The sequence below is a fragment of the Oreochromis niloticus genome, linkage group LG23 (genome assembly GCF_001858045.2).
Source record: "Oreochromis niloticus isolate F11D_XX linkage group LG23, O_niloticus_UMD_NMBU, whole genome shotgun sequence".
NCBI lineage: Eukaryota > Metazoa > Chordata > Actinopteri > Cichliformes > Cichlidae > Oreochromis > Oreochromis niloticus.
Genome location: NC_031986.2, coordinates 25,803,540 through 25,821,424, shown reverse-complemented (window position 1 = coordinate 25,821,424; position 17,885 = coordinate 25,803,540). Strand labels below are relative to the sequence as shown.

The 17,885-nt window shown below is 39.3% G+C and overlaps 1 protein-coding gene and 1 long non-coding RNA gene across 2 annotated transcripts; both read right to left on the bottom strand.

The window, feature by feature from the left end:
- Positions 1–1,249: 1,249 nt before the first annotated feature.
- On the bottom strand, positions 1,250–16,252 carry LOC109204442 (uncharacterized). Its single transcript, XM_025903363.1, has 5 exons — positions 16,198–16,252; positions 10,808–11,162; positions 9,554–9,643; positions 2,736–2,833; positions 1,250–2,640 (listed from the first exon to the last, which is right to left on the bottom strand). Exons 1-5 carry the CDS (start codon positions 16,204–16,206, stop codon positions 2,545–2,547), a joined length of 648 nt encoding a protein of 215 aa, XP_025759148.1. The 5' UTR covers positions 16,207–16,252; the 3' UTR covers positions 1,250–2,544.
- Positions 13,678–14,902, bottom strand: LOC112843940 (uncharacterized). The gene is made up of 2 exons (XR_003216491.1): positions 14,549–14,902; positions 13,678–13,899 (listed from the first exon to the last, which is right to left on the bottom strand). It is a non-coding gene; the product is annotated as an uncharacterized LOC112843940 (long non-coding RNA).
- Positions 16,253–17,885: the final 1,633 nt, after the last annotated feature.

Sequence of the window (17,885 nt, the reverse complement as noted above, 5' to 3'; positions counted from 1 at the left end):
GGTATATGTGTCTTAAATTCTGTGGTGTGTCTGTCAGCTTTGATGCAGTGTGGAGCGAAGAAGCTGGACTTGAGAGTGAACGCTCACATAGCAGCAGATGAAGGTGGGAGCTGGATCTCTGAAGCAACTCATAGAACAACATGTTTGTGCCTAAGAGGACAGTGATACCTTTATTGTAAAAGCAGCTGAGAAAAAAACTTCAACATGACTACAATGAGTACTTTTATACTACAGTACTGCAAATATTACGTATTCTCTCTAAAATAGCAGTTAAACTTCAACTAAGTGGCACTAGGTAAAATGTACTTCTGCAAAGGTGCATCAACAATCACCAAACCCTCTAAAAGTCCTGCTAAATCTATAACTGTAGTGGCAGAGCTGCCAAAATACTCAACTACCCACAACCCTGGTTATGATTATTTCGGTTACTTCCTTAAGTTTACTGAGGAGTTAATAGCTTTTAATTAAACTGGTACTTACCTACTTCTTCATTTACAGTTCTACAATCTATAAATATGTAAATTTATATAAATTATTTTAAATTAGACACATACCGTATTTTTATGTACGTTTTTGACTTAGTAATACCACATGTGGAGAGTAGAACCACATGTGGTGCTACTCTCTGCTAGATCATCATCGTCATTATGAAAGCCGTCCGTGTGAAACTGCTGCTTAGACAAATTAAAGTCAGAGGCCTCCACAGTTGTGTGTGTTTCATAGCAAAAACACGTGAATATTGAATTTTTCAAAGTAAGAAAGCGTGAGAGATTATGGGTGAAATTTCCAGTATTAACACATCGTGTCAGCACTCTGTCAAAATTAACAAAGAGCAAACAGTGACAAGATATGTAAGAAGTGTCAACTCAGAAACTTTAGTGATCACTGATGTGTGCATTTCCAGTAAACTCAGAGACGGACCTCCAGCCAAAGTAGTCATGCTATAAAAACTAAAACTTGCTGGAACTCTTCAGTTTTTGCTGTTTGTTTGCAGGAATTTTCCAGTTTGTGTTTTGAGGTTCAAAAAGAAACGGCTGAAGAATGGAGGCGACGTTAAGTTTGGATCCTCTCCTGATAATCATGTTGTTGTTGCTTTTGTTCTGATCAATGCAGCCACATCTAAAAGAAACTTGAAAAACTCATTTTTCCTTAGTAAGATTTCATTACATTCAAATAAATATTTAATTAATTTCATAATAAAATATTACATTAAATCATCAGAATACTTCATTAATCTCAGAGGAAATTATGTGGTCACAGTTGCTTCAAGACAGTAAGAACAGTAACCATCAAGGTCAAATATCAACATAAAATATTACAAAATATAGAAAAAATACAGGAAGCTCTAATATATAAATATTGTGATATATTACAGAAAATAAAAATATAAATAAAGTTGATGTTGAGGTTATAATTTCAGGACCATGGACAGCAGGTTTCACCATGATCTCATAAGCTGTGCCTTGACAGGTTTTTAATGGTGGGCCTTCACAAATTCAGCTGCTTGCAGTTTTTCTTTTTTAAGTAAACAAATCCAGCAAAGGTAAATTGTGGTGATGTTGTTAACACTAATGGTCACAGAGTAGAGAAATAAACTTTTGCCAGTTGGGCATCTCTGGTTCACTTTATGCCCTGTATGTGACTGCACCTGTGGGTGGGGCAAAACATACAATATATGAAAACAAGAAAGTGGCATTCTACAGAGGAACAGCAATAAAAATGTTTTAAACAATTTAAACAGTTTAACACTGGTGTTTGTTTTCAGAATGAGTGATGAAAGTTCTGATTAGAGTTGAATCGACGAACGCCCACACAGGCCTGTAGAAGCAGAACATTGTGAAACTCTTCTTTAAAGAACATCAGACAGGTTTGTTTTCTCTGCATTGGTGTTCTCACATGTTTAATGTGTTTATACTAAATGTTACAGAGAAGTACATCAAACCACATTTTCTGATTAAAACAAACACAAATTTAAAAGAACAAAGTAAAGAAACCTGACAGTTGCAGTGTTGCTATAAAAACACTGGTGAGAGTAGAAATATATAACAACATCTGAATTCCTAAACCACAAATGAATGAATGAATCAACCTAAAAATGTGCACAAAGAATGGATTACATGTTCTTTAAAGGTTAGTGAAGTCCTGCAGCTAGTATATAAATGTGGGAATGTGAGGTTTTGCTTCACCTGACCTTCCCTGAAACAAACATGGTCTGAATGGAAACATACTCTATTGTTCTTAAACCTGTAGATGTGGTTTGGTATTCATGGGTCCTTCACAGATGATCAGGTTTTTACAGTGGTTTTGATTTCTGGCTTATCCACCTCAAATTTGAAAGCACTTTGAAGCAGGTTTGGCCAAAGGTCACGTTCTTGGGTTCATCTCAGCTCAGAAGCAGAGCAGATCATATCTGAGGTCAATTAATCTTACAGGTATTTCTTTAAATGGTCGTCAAATAGAGAAGCAGGAAGTCTTCATTGATGAGACTGACTGTCCACCAGTTCTGAATGCAGCAAGTATCATCCACCTGTCCAGGTGTGTCCGTCAGCGTCGACGCAGTGTGGAGCGAGGAAGCTGAACATTGTAGTAAATGCACTCTGTAGTAGCAGCAGACCGATGGGGGAGCTGGATCTCCTCATACTGAAACACAACAGCAGCACTGAGTACAGGACAAAGTAGCACTGAAGGAGAACAATGAGCAGGAGCTGCAGGGTCACCTGTACACTTTGAGTTACCTGTGGAGTCTCCAGCCTCTCACTGGTCCCAGCTGGAGGGAGGTTTGCCTGATACTTGCTGATTCTCCTCTTCAGAGACAGCGATACACAACTCAGACCTGTCAACAGACCATCAGGGGAATCACTTCACCCTCACACTGACATCAGCACTCATCACACAGCAGAAGCACAGCTGAAACATTTGGCAGAACATAAAGAGGGGAAGTTGAGTTTTTAAACTGTGACTGGAAGCTGCTGCAGGTCTGAACTAAACTCCGAACTAAACTCATTGTTATTAAAACATTTAAAACTTGGTTTTTAATATTTATGAGATGTCTGCAGCTCCTCTTGTAGCTGTATGTTTGGGTCCATTTTCAGCTGCTTACTGAAACTTCTCATCACAGTGAACATCACTGAAACACACTGAAGAGCTTCCGGTGAGGAAGATGATTGTCCCATTAAATGATGAAGCACAACATGTTTATGAGGCACACAGTGTTTACTTCGTGTATTTAAACTTTCAAATTCAAAACAAAAATCTGGTGTTAATGCCTTGAAAAATTAAGAAATGCAGAATAAGAACAAAAAGAACTTCAAAAGAACTTCACTATGGGGGGCGGTAGGGAGCGTGATGGAGTGAACACGCTTTCTTCAGAGCTGCTGAACATTCCAGCTTAAATTGCATCAAAAATAGGCACCTAAGTTATCAATCTGCTCTTAAAGACAGTCTTAAGTTCTTAAACAAAGTCCCTATGGATACAAATTCAAGAAAGTCGCGTTTATGGCTGCAAATCTGCGGAAATACAAATACAAAGCTTCGTCGACTGCTAAGACCAGTGCAGCCGCGGGTAAAAGTTGTGACAACACAAAGGTCAAACGCCAAAGTTGGCCTCGATTGTTAAATGGATGTGACAGACCTCAAGATGGATATTCTAACCTCTTTGCGACAAGATATCGCCGCCATCATCCAGGAGGAGGTCAAGACTGCTCTCGCTGACAGCTTTGACTCGCTGAAAAGGGATATGCAAGACATGAAGGCAGAAATCAATAGCAACACTAACGCTATCCGAGCCGAGCTGGACCAGGTGAAAGCTAATGTGAAATATATCAAAGCGGGTCTGTCGAATTGGTCTGACAAAACGGTGGCTGTACAAGAGATGATGGAGTCCCTCACAAAAGAGGTGAAAGCCCTTAAATACAAATGTGAAGACTTAGAGGGAAGGATGAGACGGGGAAACATCTGGATTACCGGTGTGGCTGAAACCCAGGGATCCTGCTCACTCTGCGCTCCTCAAAGAGGTGTTTCGGCTGAACAGAGAGGTCCGCGTGGAAGGATCTCATCGTAATCTGACTCAGTGGAGACCCGGGGATACTCCACGCATTATCATTGCCAAATTAAACAGCGAAGGAGATGCGGCGGACATCCTCAGGAGAGCGCGCAGAGGTAAAGTACTCTTCAAAGGAAACCCACCCACATAGCAAAATTGGTATGGCCCACACAATGTCCTTACACATGGCCCACATACCACACAGAATGACGGCCCTTTGGTGGCCCAGATCAGTTTTGCCAGAGGTGGCCCACACATGGGCCAGCACAAGGCCAGTTGCAGACACACTGCTGGCCCCGAACAGTTTCAGCTCTGGCCCCAGATGTCAGCCTAATGTGTACCATAATCAAGCCATGTAATAACAACATGTGCATAATAGTGCAAAAGTAACATGACGAAACTCTGTTCAGACAGTGAATGGACCAATTCTTACACAGCACTTTCCTATTCGCCCAGATTACTCAACGTGCTCTATACAACATACCACATTCACACACTTTCTCTAAACTGAGTGCTTCCTAACGACATTCATACACATTCAGACTTGGGGAGCCAGGGATCGAACCACTAACCTTCTGATCAATGGGTGACCTGCTCTACCTCCTGAGCTGCAGCCACCCAGTGGTAAACCCACATAGCAAGCAGGTCTGGCCCAGATCTGGTATCAAGCCGGCACTGCTGGCTGACTTCTGGCATGATAAGACGTATGTCATCCAGATATGGGCCAGGCCTGGCATAGGTGGCACTGTTTATGTGATGGCATGCCATATCTGGCCCGATTATGGTTTGGTTTATGTGGCCCAGGCCCATAGAAAAAAGGTCTGGCTGGGATCCGGCATCAAGCTGGCACTTCTGACTGACCGGTGTGATGGCAGAGTGTATGTAAACCAGATCTGGGCCACCAAAGGGCCATCATTCTTTGCGGTATGTGGGCCATGTGTAAGCACATTGTGTGGGCCAGATCTGGGCCATACCAATTTTGCTATGTGGGAACATGAGTAAATCCTTACTAGGTTTTGGATAAAGTGTACACTCATAAACCTGTCGAACCTGCATTTTAAACGTTGGCTACCAAACATGACCCAAATGTCATTGCAACATGACATTTGGGTCTTCTAACTAAAATAGGAAAATAGGAACATAAATAGTGCCATCATTGCCAGACCTGGCCCACATCTGGTTGACATACACCCTGCCATGACACCAGTCAGTCAGAAGTGCCAGCTTGATGCCAGATCTGGCCCACACCTGTTTTCTATAAGCCTGGGCCACATAAACCAAACCACAATCGAACCAGATGTGGCATACCATCATATAGACAGTGCCACCTATGCCAGGCCTGGCCCATATCTGCATGACATACGTCTTATCATGCCAGAAGTCAGCCAGCAGTGCTGTCTTGATACCAGATCCGGGCCAGATCTGCTTGCTATGTGGGCAATTGCCATATTCCCCGACTACACGGCCAGCGTAGCGAAAGCCAGGGCGGCTTTCACTGACGTGAGGAAGATATTCCACGATAGATCAGGAGTCCACTTTGGCATCCTTTACCCTGCCAGATTTTGTGTCACTTACAACAACGCTGAAAAAGACTTTTTGGATGCTGCCAAAGCCATGGATTATCTCAAGGAAAACATACTTTCTCCAGCAGGTGGTGAACTATGACTGTCTTATCTCCTGGACCAAGGTGGAAGGTAACTCGGAGTTTTTTATGTCAGTAAGCTACATCACAGTGCCTAATTGCAACTAAGTCTTTTAGGGCCTGAGTTCCACTATTGTTCTAGCAGACAGCACTGAGATCTGTTGGTTGCACTGAGACTGCTCGCCCAGCAATTTTCCCCGAACTTCAGTTCATCATTTCATATGAAGACATCTAAACTTGAGTTAGCTGCATTCGGGGACTTGTTGACTTTTTGTCTTGTTGTTGCTATCCCTGTTCAGGTCCCTTGTTCTCCCGGGGATCATTTGGTGGGTAAAAAACTTGTACAAGGTGCTTTATATATTCGTTTTTGGTTTGTTGGTTTGATGGTTCCTTTTGTTTTGTCCTATGCTAAGCAAAAACCTCGGGTCAGCATGGAGTTCAAAATTACTTATGCCTCCCAGATGTCTCTCAAACTTCACTCTAAACAGTCAAGATGGATTTGCTTAAAGTCATAAGTTATAATGTCAAAGGCCTCCACAAATACTAGGTCAGCTAAAAAGTTTGAATTGTCATATAGCTTTTTTTGACAGGAGACGCATTTAACTGATGTTGAGCATGACAAGCTACAAAGGTCATGGGCACAGCAAGTGTTTTATTCATCTCACAAATCTGGCAGGAAAAGAGGGGTGGCTATCCTAGTACATAAACAGATAAATTTCACCCCACTCACTACATATAAAGACCCAGATGGAAGGTATATTATGGGCAATGGCTCCATCGATGGAGTACTGGTTTCTCTCTTCAATATTTATGTCCCTAATGAGGATGAGCCAAAGTTTATACATACAATTTTTAATGTAGTGCTTTGAAAGTGTTCTGGTATTTTACTGCTTGAAGGTGATTTTAACTGTGTCTTGTCACCTTACATGGATAAACAACCAAGTTCTAAAAGTCATGCGTCTCACATGAGTAAAGCTCTAAAATACTTAACAGCTGAGTTGGGACTAATTCATGTTTGGAGAAATAGGTTTCCTAGAGTCTACTCGCATAGACATGCATCCTATTCCAGCATAGATTTCTTTTTTACCTCCAAAACAGAAGAACATAGAATTAACAATATTGAAATTTTACCAATTACACTATCTGACCATGCACTATCACTCTCATGGGACTTAGGATTGACACCAAGACTAAAACTTTGGCGATTAAATGCCTCACTCCTAAATGATAGCCACTTTTGTGAGTTCATACATACTGAATTAAATACTTACTTAGAATTGAATACAACTCCGGAGATATCGCCCTTAACTCTCTGGGATTGTGCCAAGGCATACATTAGAGGTTGCATAATATAATTTGCAAGTGCCAGGAAAAAAAAAAAGAGAGAGGCCAGGCGGTGTGAATTGGAGGCCAAATTCACACCGCCTGGCCAACAACACAAAAAAGCACAGACAGCCAATTTGCTGTCCAATCTTAAAGCGCTGCGTAGTGAGCTTAATAGTTTAATTAACGAAAGAATTGAGGGCAATTTAAGATACATTGAACAAAAGCATTATGAACAAGGTAGTAGGGCTAGTAGATTGCTGGCAATAAGACTCAGGAAACAGCAATCTTGTCATATGATCCAAAAGTTGAGCTCGAATCACACCCTAATTACTAAACCAAACCAAATTGCTTTGCCAATTTTTTTGACTCATTATATAAAAATTCAGATACATGTAAGGATGACAATACACTATCTGATTTCTTAGAAAAGATCAATTTAAAAACACTGCCGGAAGCGGTAGCAAAAGAGTTAGATGAACCAATTCAAGAACAAGAAATTCTACTTGTGATTTCAAACCTTTACACTAAAAAAAGTCCTGGCCCCGACGGTTTTATTAATGAATTTTATAAAAAGTTTAAGGAAAAAGTTGCCCCCTTATTACTAAAAGCTTACCACTGCAGACTGGAACTATGGCGCCTTCTTGGAATGATGCTACAATTGCTGTAATTCATAAAGAGGGCAAGGGTCCCACAAATTGTCAATCATACAGGCCAATTTCATTACTCAATACTGATTTGCACATTCTCACCACAACCTTAGCCAAAGGAGTTAGTAAAATTATTACACGTGTTATAAATCCAAATCAAACGGGTTTCATTGCAGGAAGGCACTATGGGGACAATGTTCATAGACAGCTGAACTTAATGTCTTTGTACAAGACCAAACAAGAAGAAACAATGATTCTGTCTTTGGATGCACAAAAAGCATTTGACAGAGTGTCGTGGCAGAACTTGGGCCAACACTTGAAAGATTTAAATTTGGGCCAAACTTCATTAAATGGACACAGATTCTTTACTCTAACCCAATGGCGGCTGTACGGGTAAATGGAACAATATCATCCAGATTTCCACTGGAACGTGGGTGTAGACGGATGCTCACTGTTGCCCCTGCTGTTCGATATAAGTATTGAGCCTCTGGCGCAGTTAATTAGAGATGCACATGAAATTTAGGGCCTTTCAATTAATGGAGAACAGCATAAATTGTCCATCTATGCAGATGACATACTTTTATACATTAAAAATCCTGCAGTTAGTGTACCTCATTTGAAAGAAATTATCAGCAAATACGGTTACCTTTCTGGGTATAAAGTTAATACTGACAAAACATTGGCTATGGATATAGGAGGAAATATCTCACAAACATTCAAGGATCAAAGTGGTTTTAAATGGCCAAACAAAAGTATCAAGTATTTAAGAATTCAAATCCCTCACTTATTATCAGACTTGTTTAAAGTAAATTATGAAGTTATAGTTGCAAACATAAAAAAAGATTTAGAGCGATGGACAGTCGTACCTCTGTCTTTCCTGGGTCAGATTGAGAGTATACGTATGAATGTATTACCAAGACTTTTATACTTTTTTCAGATGTTGCCTATAAACGTTCCCAACTCTACATTTGATAATTTAGATTTTTTCCAAATTTATTTATATGTCCAAGGATCAAGTTTCAAACATTAAAACTGTCAAAACTGCAGGGGGGATTGGCTGTTCCAAATCTGAAATATTATTTCTGGGCAGCTCAGATGAGACCCCTGACTGTATGGATACGGGATCTGTCTGAAACTCAGTGGCTAAACATTGAGAAGACAATATGCGAAAGATCATTGGAATCCCTGCTTTTTTCTAACATTTCACTTAAAAATGTGCATATGGGGGAATGGACAAGGGTCACAGTAAAGCTTTGGCATAGAATCAAACAATCATTTGGTCTTCCAAAAGAAATTTCGATTTTATCAAGCCTTTCCTCCCTGCAGGGTTTTGTTCCTATTGTGGAAGACACTGGCTTCAAAACATGGTCAAATAATTTGTCATGTTGTTAACAATGGGCACCTGAGTTCATTTGAACAGCTGAGAGGTCAGTTTCAACTTCCTTCTTCGGACTTTTTTAGATTTTTGCAGCTAAGAAGTTTTTTGACAAAACATAAAGAATGGAGGCAAATTTTGGAGCCTCACCCATTGAGGAAATATTTCTAAAAATATATCAAACTAATTCCTCCCCAAAATTGATTAGTGATTTCTATAACGCATTTATGAGTTTCAATACAAGTGCAACTCTGAATATTAAGGCGAGGTGGGAAGCTGAGATTGGCACTCAAATCTCAGAGGACACCTGGGAAGAGGTGTTGGTGAAGCCCATCTTGTGACTAATTCTGGGCTGTGGAGAGAATTTAAATGGAAGGTGGTCATAATATAATTTATAACCCTAGAGATAATTGCTAAAATGAACCCTACAACTGTACCTATTTCTGTACCTCTAAATGCCCCATGATGCTACACGTTGATATTAACAGAAGTGCTGTTCAACCACAAAGTGACACACTCACAGATTACCACCAGAATGAGTGCAGCGTTCAGGCTCAGAGAGGTGAAGAGGACATGGTCACTCTTCAATGCTCCCCTCATTGGAGTTACATCTGGAAGGAGAAAACGAAAACAGGTTGAGCAAGAAATTAAAGAGTGTTTGAAGAAACATGTCTTACATGTCATGAGGACTTTTAGCTGATCACTTTAACAGGATTCTGATCTACATTTTAAGAAAAGTTTGAGAATGAAGTTGTGAACTGGTCCAGCCATCTTTTTAACAAACTGGTTCATTTGAAGACTCAAAGTGTGGATGATTGTTGGGCTGTCTGTTTCACAAAGGTACAAAGTTACTGTAAGAAGCTGCCTATAGTTTCAGTGACGGCCTCTCAGACACATGAAACGTTTTTATTTCCAAAGGTTTGGACTCGTGTGAGACTGAAAATAGTTTTATTTACAGCTGATTTCCATAAATAAGAAATGATGTCTTGGTCACATCTTGGTGGAGTATTTTCATGCAACAATTATCTTTAACTGGATCAACAGTTAATCTCTGTCTACATATAAAGTGACTCACAGGCATCACTGTAGCAGACAATAGATGACATCACAGACTTTGGTTGTGTAGTTAAATCTCAATTGTATTTACCGGCCTTTCATGTGACTCTCTGCTCTCATTGGTGGACATTGCAGTCACTCAGCTCAAAGCTGAGGAACCACCCACTTCCCCTCACTAAAGGTTTGTTCATGTGTCGCTGATACAAGACGCTGAATCTCACTGATATTCATCGCTCCTGGTTTCTTACTGTGTGTGAATATTTAGATGAGACATTTTCAGTTTACTGAACCTTTAAAAATGTTTTAGAAACTTAAAAAAAAGATTATATTACTGGTGTTTATTTTAGCATCTTAACATCACAGTTAGGTTTCTACTCTTCCAGTTCAATAATTCAATATCTGAATGGAAATCATATAAGAGGTATCCATTTTTTAAATGTGTCCAATGAGAACAGGTAAATGTTTGGTGCAGTTTTTGGTTTCCACGAATGTACCAAAGCAGAAGCTGCCTTTAACCACTTCAGGTGTGAAATTTACTTTGGACACATTTATAGGACATTTTTTCCCAGAGTGCACTGGGACCTCTAAACAAACAAGACTGAGTGGAGAAGTTGTAAAATGCAGCACACAGAGGCCTGGCTGAGGATTCACAGTTAAAAAACACTAAGAACATTTTTAACAGTAGTTTTCAGCATTAAAGTAAATAACTTTGTACTTACCTGAAATGAGGTGGAAAGTTTCCACAAACTGAATGCTGCCATATCTCCTGATGCCACAGAAGTAAAGCCTGCAGTCCTCTGCTGTGAAGTTTTTAATCACGAGTTTGTTTCCCAGGATTGAAAATTTGGTTTCAAAACCAGGAGAGTAGTAGGTAGAGCCTGCTGAAGAAAAACTGCGGCCGATACATGCTCTGAACTGACTGTGGATCTCCATGTACCAGTATGTGTCTGATGTCTGATTGGAGCAGTTTAGAGTGACATTGGTCCCCAGCTCTCCTCTGACCTCGGTCACGTTCTCGGCCTCTGCACAGAACAGAACCACCAACAGGATCATCCACAGGAGAACCATGATCAGCTTCAGCATCCACAGTCGTGAGAAAGCAGCTCAGCTCTGATGGACTCTGACACAGAAGTGCTCTACACTTCCTACTTCAGGTGGTGATTATGTCGTGTGCGATGCCTTAAGACAAACCGCAAATACCAAGTAACTCTACAGGAAGTGAAACTCTTTCACCTCCAGCCTGAAGTCTGCAGCATGGTGCTTTGAAGATCGATTATTATTTTTTGTCATCACTGCTGATGTAGAGGAGTGTCTTCCAGTGTTAACTGAGAAAGTCTGAATTTAATAAAATATTTAAACCAGTTAAGAGCCAAACAGCCTGGACTCCTACACAGTGTTTCAAGTGCTCAATGAGTAAGTTCTGATTGCAATGTCAAAAGCAGCACTCAAGTGAACTAAAATGGAACCATCAGAATTAGCATCAAGTAGAAAATCATCAAGTAGAAAATCAATTGTCCTATTCAAATAATGAGACTCAGTACAGTGACAGGTCCTGAAGTCTGATTAAACGGCCTCATAGATGTTGTTCTTGTCTAGTAAGAATGAGAGTTGAATTAAAAACAATCTTTTCTAAAACTTAAGCCTAAAATAGCAGTTTTGATGTACATCAATAAATATTCGGGATATTCACTTTCAAACTTCTTTAAGAAGGACTGGACTACTGCATGCTTAAAACACCTTTTGGCGTAATCAAGATTTTATTAAGATGAAATGAATCTATATTCTAACAGCAATCACTGAAGCTGTGTTTTTGGTTATGGACTTGGGTCTTCCAACACTGATATGAAGACCAAAGTCAAAAATTCTTGAGCTGTCAGTCCTACTGTTATACAGCATGCGTAGTCACAATTGACCCTTTCCTAGAAAACAATAAGCCTGTAGTTGTGCTGCTTTTAGCTTTTGCTAACTTTAGCATTCTTTGTCTTTTAGCCCCTTCAGCCCTTTACATTCTCTGTTTCCTTCTCTTTTCCTTTTTTCACAGTATGTTTTGAAGCACTCAATGTGCATTGAGGCTTTGCATTTCTCACATGCATAGATGGGGCATTCATCACATAAATGACATCTCAGGAATCGATTCCCTGTGTTTATTGGCCAGTGAGAATTTTGGTCATAACCTGCCTGATCTTGAACAGTAGCTAGTAGGGATCTCCTTCCATGGCTCGGTGGTTTTGTGCCAGACCTTTGCAGGTGAGCATATCCTCCCATAACATCTCTGTAGAAGTAATAGCTATTTGCAAGTACACTGATGAGAGAACATGCAAAGATGGGCCACTGTCACTTATTAGACCAAATCATGATGTGCTCAGTACATTGTTGGATGCATTAAGGTTCACAGACTCAATCAAAGGCATGTTGATATTTATTGTATTGCTTGACAACTGTTTTAGTATACTTCTCCACTTTTGTTAAAAATAGTGACATTATCGCTGTCCTTCCAGCAGACCAGCAGTTTCGCTCTGTGTTAGAAGTTCCTGTGGGTAAACGCATGAATTCAGTCTTTGGTTTGAAGAGAACATCAAATGGATGATTTTCCCTCATTATTCCACAACTCCCACATCCTCTCTTCAGCATTTTATTCAGGACTGGAAGGGAAGTAAAAAGGGTTTTTGTGGTGGAATTTCAAACTTTGAGGCACCTCATCTTGATCTTCAAACCAGAGAACTACACTCGGCCCCTGACATAACCCAGTGACTGGAGGAATGTGTGGTGTCCCCCATATGATGCATGTGCTCTCTGGATAAGGCAAACCTCCAGATCATTCATTGATCTTCTACTTAAAATGTGACATTTATGTCTTATGTTATGATAATGACAGTGTAGGATTGATTGTAGTTCAAAACAGTTGTACACAAACCAATCAAACACTTTGTTCTGAAGCCTAACTCTTTATATGGTTTCTAATCTACACTGACTAGATAGAATAGCTTTTATTAGAAATGAAAAAAAAAACAACAAATAAAAATATGCACACACCTTGATACCATGTGTTATCCTGACTGTTAACATATTTTACTGCAAACACACCAAACAAGTTTGAGTAATTGTAAAGGTGTATAACATTACTAGTCACCATAAAGATCATGTTTACCACAAATATTTGTCCTCTGTTTATTTTAAACATACTTTACTATCCTTTTCTTTGGGAGCTTTCAGGCAGCTATCTTTTTCTCAAAGTACATTCAAGAAGTAAACAGCTCTGGTCATGTGACAATATACCCTTAACATGTGACACTGCACATTATTTATGGAAAAATGCGTTGAAACATCACTCACCAAAATGTTAGAGCCTTATTAGATAAAACTAACCAAGATGGCAGAACATGTGTTACAGAAGGGGAACATGTCATATGAGAAAGTAATTTTGAGAACTAGAAAAAGGAAATAGGAAATCCTCAAAGGTGCCAATAACTAGATGATAAACAAAGAGATTAGCTCCCAAAATTCCAATATCATGCATTAATATTTTAAAAAAATAATCCTGAAATTTTTCTACAGTTTTCTAAAAATGCTTCACTCAATCAGTTGTCAGTTTACCAATGCATTTATTGTAATTACTACAAACACTGCTGCCATATTGTTTACAGTAATAAAAGACTGACAGCAGTCAGAGAAGTCCAAACAGCACCCACAGCCACAGTGCCTGTTATTACTATGATGATTGTTTGGAATACTTGGACACACAGACACAGCGCAGACACATCTTCAGTATTCTTTCAGTGATGTTCTTGGGGTGGGAGTGTTTTTCCTCACCCTAAAACACAGAGCACAAGTACTCAGTACACTAGTAATATATCTGTTGATAGCACTGTTAGCATTAGTAGAAAATTAAAATGAGCAACAATAGAACCATTGATTATGTATAACAGACGGACACAGTTTCTCAGAATGAAACGTGGAACAGTAAACCTGTATTCTCCCTAATATCAAGCAGGGGGAGACTTGTGGTTATAACATGATGTCTGATTGGAGGAGTCTGTGAGAAAATAAGTCTACTGATCACCTGATCTCTGATCATTAAACACTTTCCTGATTAGTTTATGGTCACAGTCATTCATTTTAAACAATATTGAATAACATATGAAGTTGTAAAGCTTCCTCCCAGTAGAGTCAGAAATAATTAGAACTCAAGGGAAGATGTAAGGCAGGTTAAAAATGTGATCCACAAGGTCAATGAGTGAAGTAGCTTCATCGATCTTTTAGCATTAACAATGGTGTAGCTTTAACATTATTAGATATGAACAGTTGTGGTATGGAGGTACTGGTAGCAGTAGTTGGAACTAATCGGAATACAGTACTAAAAAAACTAGCATTAATGGCATTTTGCCAAATATAGCAAACATGTATCGAATGTGCACTGTACACAGTTGTAACTGGTGTCAGTGGTTCCGTGGTTTGTTTACCTGGGAGCTCTGCAGAGTCTCTGTATTCTAGTTGGTCACAGGTTGATGTTCATCCGCCTGGTCACTCTGTTATTTCCTCTTCAACCACAGAGATGCAAAAACCACAACTGCCGAAAGAGCAACTGGATCAGTTCACTATCAAACTAATATCCTCACTTAGTGACTCATAAACACTTAAACTAAATTTAATGCATTCTTCCTGTTTTTCTTCCTGTATTTGTCCAACATGTGTCATTAAGTTGAACCTGGTTCTTTCTGAGTGCTCAGTGCTACGAAACTTTATCAGTGATGAATGTGTTTCACTTGTGTATTAACAGCTTTTAATTCTAATAATGTTAATCCAATAAATAAAAGACTCACCCAGCATAAGGAGGATGAGGGCAGTAATGATGAAGGCTGAGCGGTACATGATGACGAGCTGATGATCTGATGTGGAGCTGTTCTCCTGATGATGATCTGACTCTTTAAAATCAATGAAATAACACAAAAAGCAACAGAAAAATTTTATAGCTGAGTTCAAGTTTTTAAAAATGTTTAACATCAGAAATTTAAAGCATGATGAAGGATTTGCTGAGTTTTGACAAGAAAAAAAAGCGATGAATTGAAAAATAACATGAAAAGTATAAATCTACCAAAGCTCAGATTTGATGAGAATAAATCTTATGAGATGGTTAGCTTCATCAGAAATGATCACATTAGGATCAAAGATCTCCACCATGTTGTGTATTGATTTAGTTGGTGTATAATTATTTTCTGCCATGATGTTTTTATGTAAATTATGTTAATGTCTCTCTCCACATGTTATCCTGAAGTGAATTTTAAACAGGATGAGGAACACGAATATATTTTGATTCTTTTGGTTATATGATAAGAAAATTTCTTATTATTTCTTTAATGATTTTAGGACATACATGTAGCTGCTCACAGGTGCTGGAATATCGTACCGCTCATATAACCTGAGGCAATTGCTAACACTCTGAGATGGTGCAAAAACATTATTATAAATATGACGGAGAACTTTACAGTCATTAATTATTTTGTCTCCTGACATCATCAGTTCAGGCCCTGATGCTGTCAGGAGGAGGTTTTTATGGCAGGTTTTTGGAGTGAGGGGATTCTGATGAGCTGTTTTTTTCTTGGAAACTTTGTCTGTTTACCACATGAAACCTTTTCCTTTATTTCCCACCTTATTTTTACATTTTGTAGCTTTGAATCTTTCCAGTTCTTAGCAAACTTAACCAAGACATGCTTCACACTTTTTAGAGCAATTTTCCAAAATTAAAAACTTTGTACTTACCTGAGACGAGGCGGAAAGTCTCCACAAAATAAATGCTGCCATATCTCTTGATGCCACAGAAGTAAAGCCTGCAGTCCTCTGCTCTGAAGTTTTTAATCACGAGTTTGTTTCCCAGGATTGAAAATTTGGTTTCAAAACCAGGAGAGCAGTAGGTAGCTGCTGAAGAAAAACTGCGGCCGATACATGCTCTGAACTGACTGTAGATCTCCATGTACCAGTGGATCTCTGCTGTCTGATCGGAGCAGGTTAGAGTGACATTGGTCCCCAGCTCTCCTCTGACCTCGGTCACATTCTTGGCCTCTGCACAGAGCAGAACCACCAACAGGATCATCCACAGGAGAACCATGATCACCTTCAGCATCCACAACAAGACGGAGTCGTCTGAAAGCAGCTCAGCTCTGATGGACTCTGACACAGAAGTGCTCTACACTTCCTGTTTCACATGGCTCCCTTTAGCTGATGTGACGTCTAATAAGAAACCACAAATACCAAGAAACTTACAGGAAGTAAAACTTCACGTCCAATCTGCAGATTGAGTTCATACACTTTCGTTCATACACTTCCAGCTGCTTTCTGTTGATGATGATGAATTTTAATCACGGTCCTGCAGTAGTAAAGAGCTGTTTTTGTTTGGCTGTAACACTCTACAGTTTCCTAATCCATCATTTATATTTTGTAGCATTTCAGTTTTCCAGTGTTATAATTTGCAGACAGACTATGGACCCACGTTGCCTCCAGCCAGAGACAACAAGTTCAAACCATCATCAAACTATCAAACTTGGATCATTTGGTTGAAAAGCAGTTGAATTAATTAAATCAAGTAGTTATTGTAAGATACAGTGCACAGTTTACTAAAAGTTTAAAAGCTGATCTGTAAATCATCTAAATTTGCGTGTGGTTACAGATGTGTAATCTATTTTTTTAATTGACCTCTGACCTGAGTGAAGGCAATTAAAACAATACAACAGGTTGTGTTTCTGTCGCCCAAAAAATTCTACTCTTAAGACATGCCCAAGAATGCAGACACTCCACCTGTAAAAAAGTAAACTCAATACATGATTAACCAATTTGTTACAAGACAGTCTTCTTCTGTATCGATTCACAGCTCCCAGCTCTGCTGATATGTTTAGAAGTTGTCTTCTGAGTGCTTGGACCTGTTTGCTGGATCTCCTCCCTTTAACTAGAACCAGGTGAGCTGGGCTGGAGGTGCTCAAGATTTCTCAAAGCAAAAGTACCTGATAGTAAAACTTGGGGTTGATGATCTGACTGATGAGATGCTGCCTTCAGGTTTGGACACTGCAGACTTTGACAGAAGCTGCTGACTGGTCTCTGAGTCATAGTCATTATCATAATGATGCTTCATGTGAAACATCAGAAGTCGATGTTTGTTCCCTGCACAGGTTTGAAAACTGTAGTGAAAACATAGATGCATAAATTCAAAGTATTCAGAAGACACAGCGCTCCTCCTCTGGACATCTCACACCTCATCTTTGAAGAGGAGCAGAGCACTTTAAATTAGGTGTTTTTTTTCTACTCTCTTTTTTAATGGTCAGTGTTCAAGTACTTTTTGATCGCTCACTGTGTGGTAATGTGTCTCATATTCACATGAGGTATATTAATCTAAATTTAAATATGCTCAAGACATGAGTTAACGTCTTGGTTTTTGGTCAGGCTTTTACCAGGAAAACCAGCAGCTGTTTATGAGGAAGTGATTCAAACCTTTGTGATGTTTTCAGTTGTGATGCTTTCTCATGTTTACAATAAACTGGCTTATAAAAATATTGTAAACATGGGGGAGATGTAGAAGAAAATACAAGCTTTTTGAATAATTGTCAATTTTTTATAGTTTGGCTGTAAGTATTATCTGATTTATACACGATTTTCTTCTTCATGTGAACACAAGAATTTGAACCTAGTGACCGAGTAAAGTGTGAGGCTTTTGGGATATGTAAGCTAACTTAAAGTGGAGTAGTCTTCTTCTGCACTAAAAGTCATGGTTTGGACTTTTGATATTACAATGTTTGCTGGATCTCCTCCAGT

What these genes read in the sequence shown, in the direction of transcription:
- LOC109204442 (XM_025903363.1), bottom strand. An exon ending in AACTTTCCACCTCATTTCAG is followed by an intron (nt 9,644 to 10,807) that starts GTAAGTACAAAG and finishes TTCTCCTTCCAG; the next exon opens with ATGTAACTCCAATGAGGGGA. An exon ending in ACTCATTCTGGTGGTAATCT is followed by an intron (nt 2,834 to 9,553) that starts GTGAGTGTGTCA and finishes GTCTGTTGACAG; the next exon opens with GTCTGAGTTGTGTATCGCTG.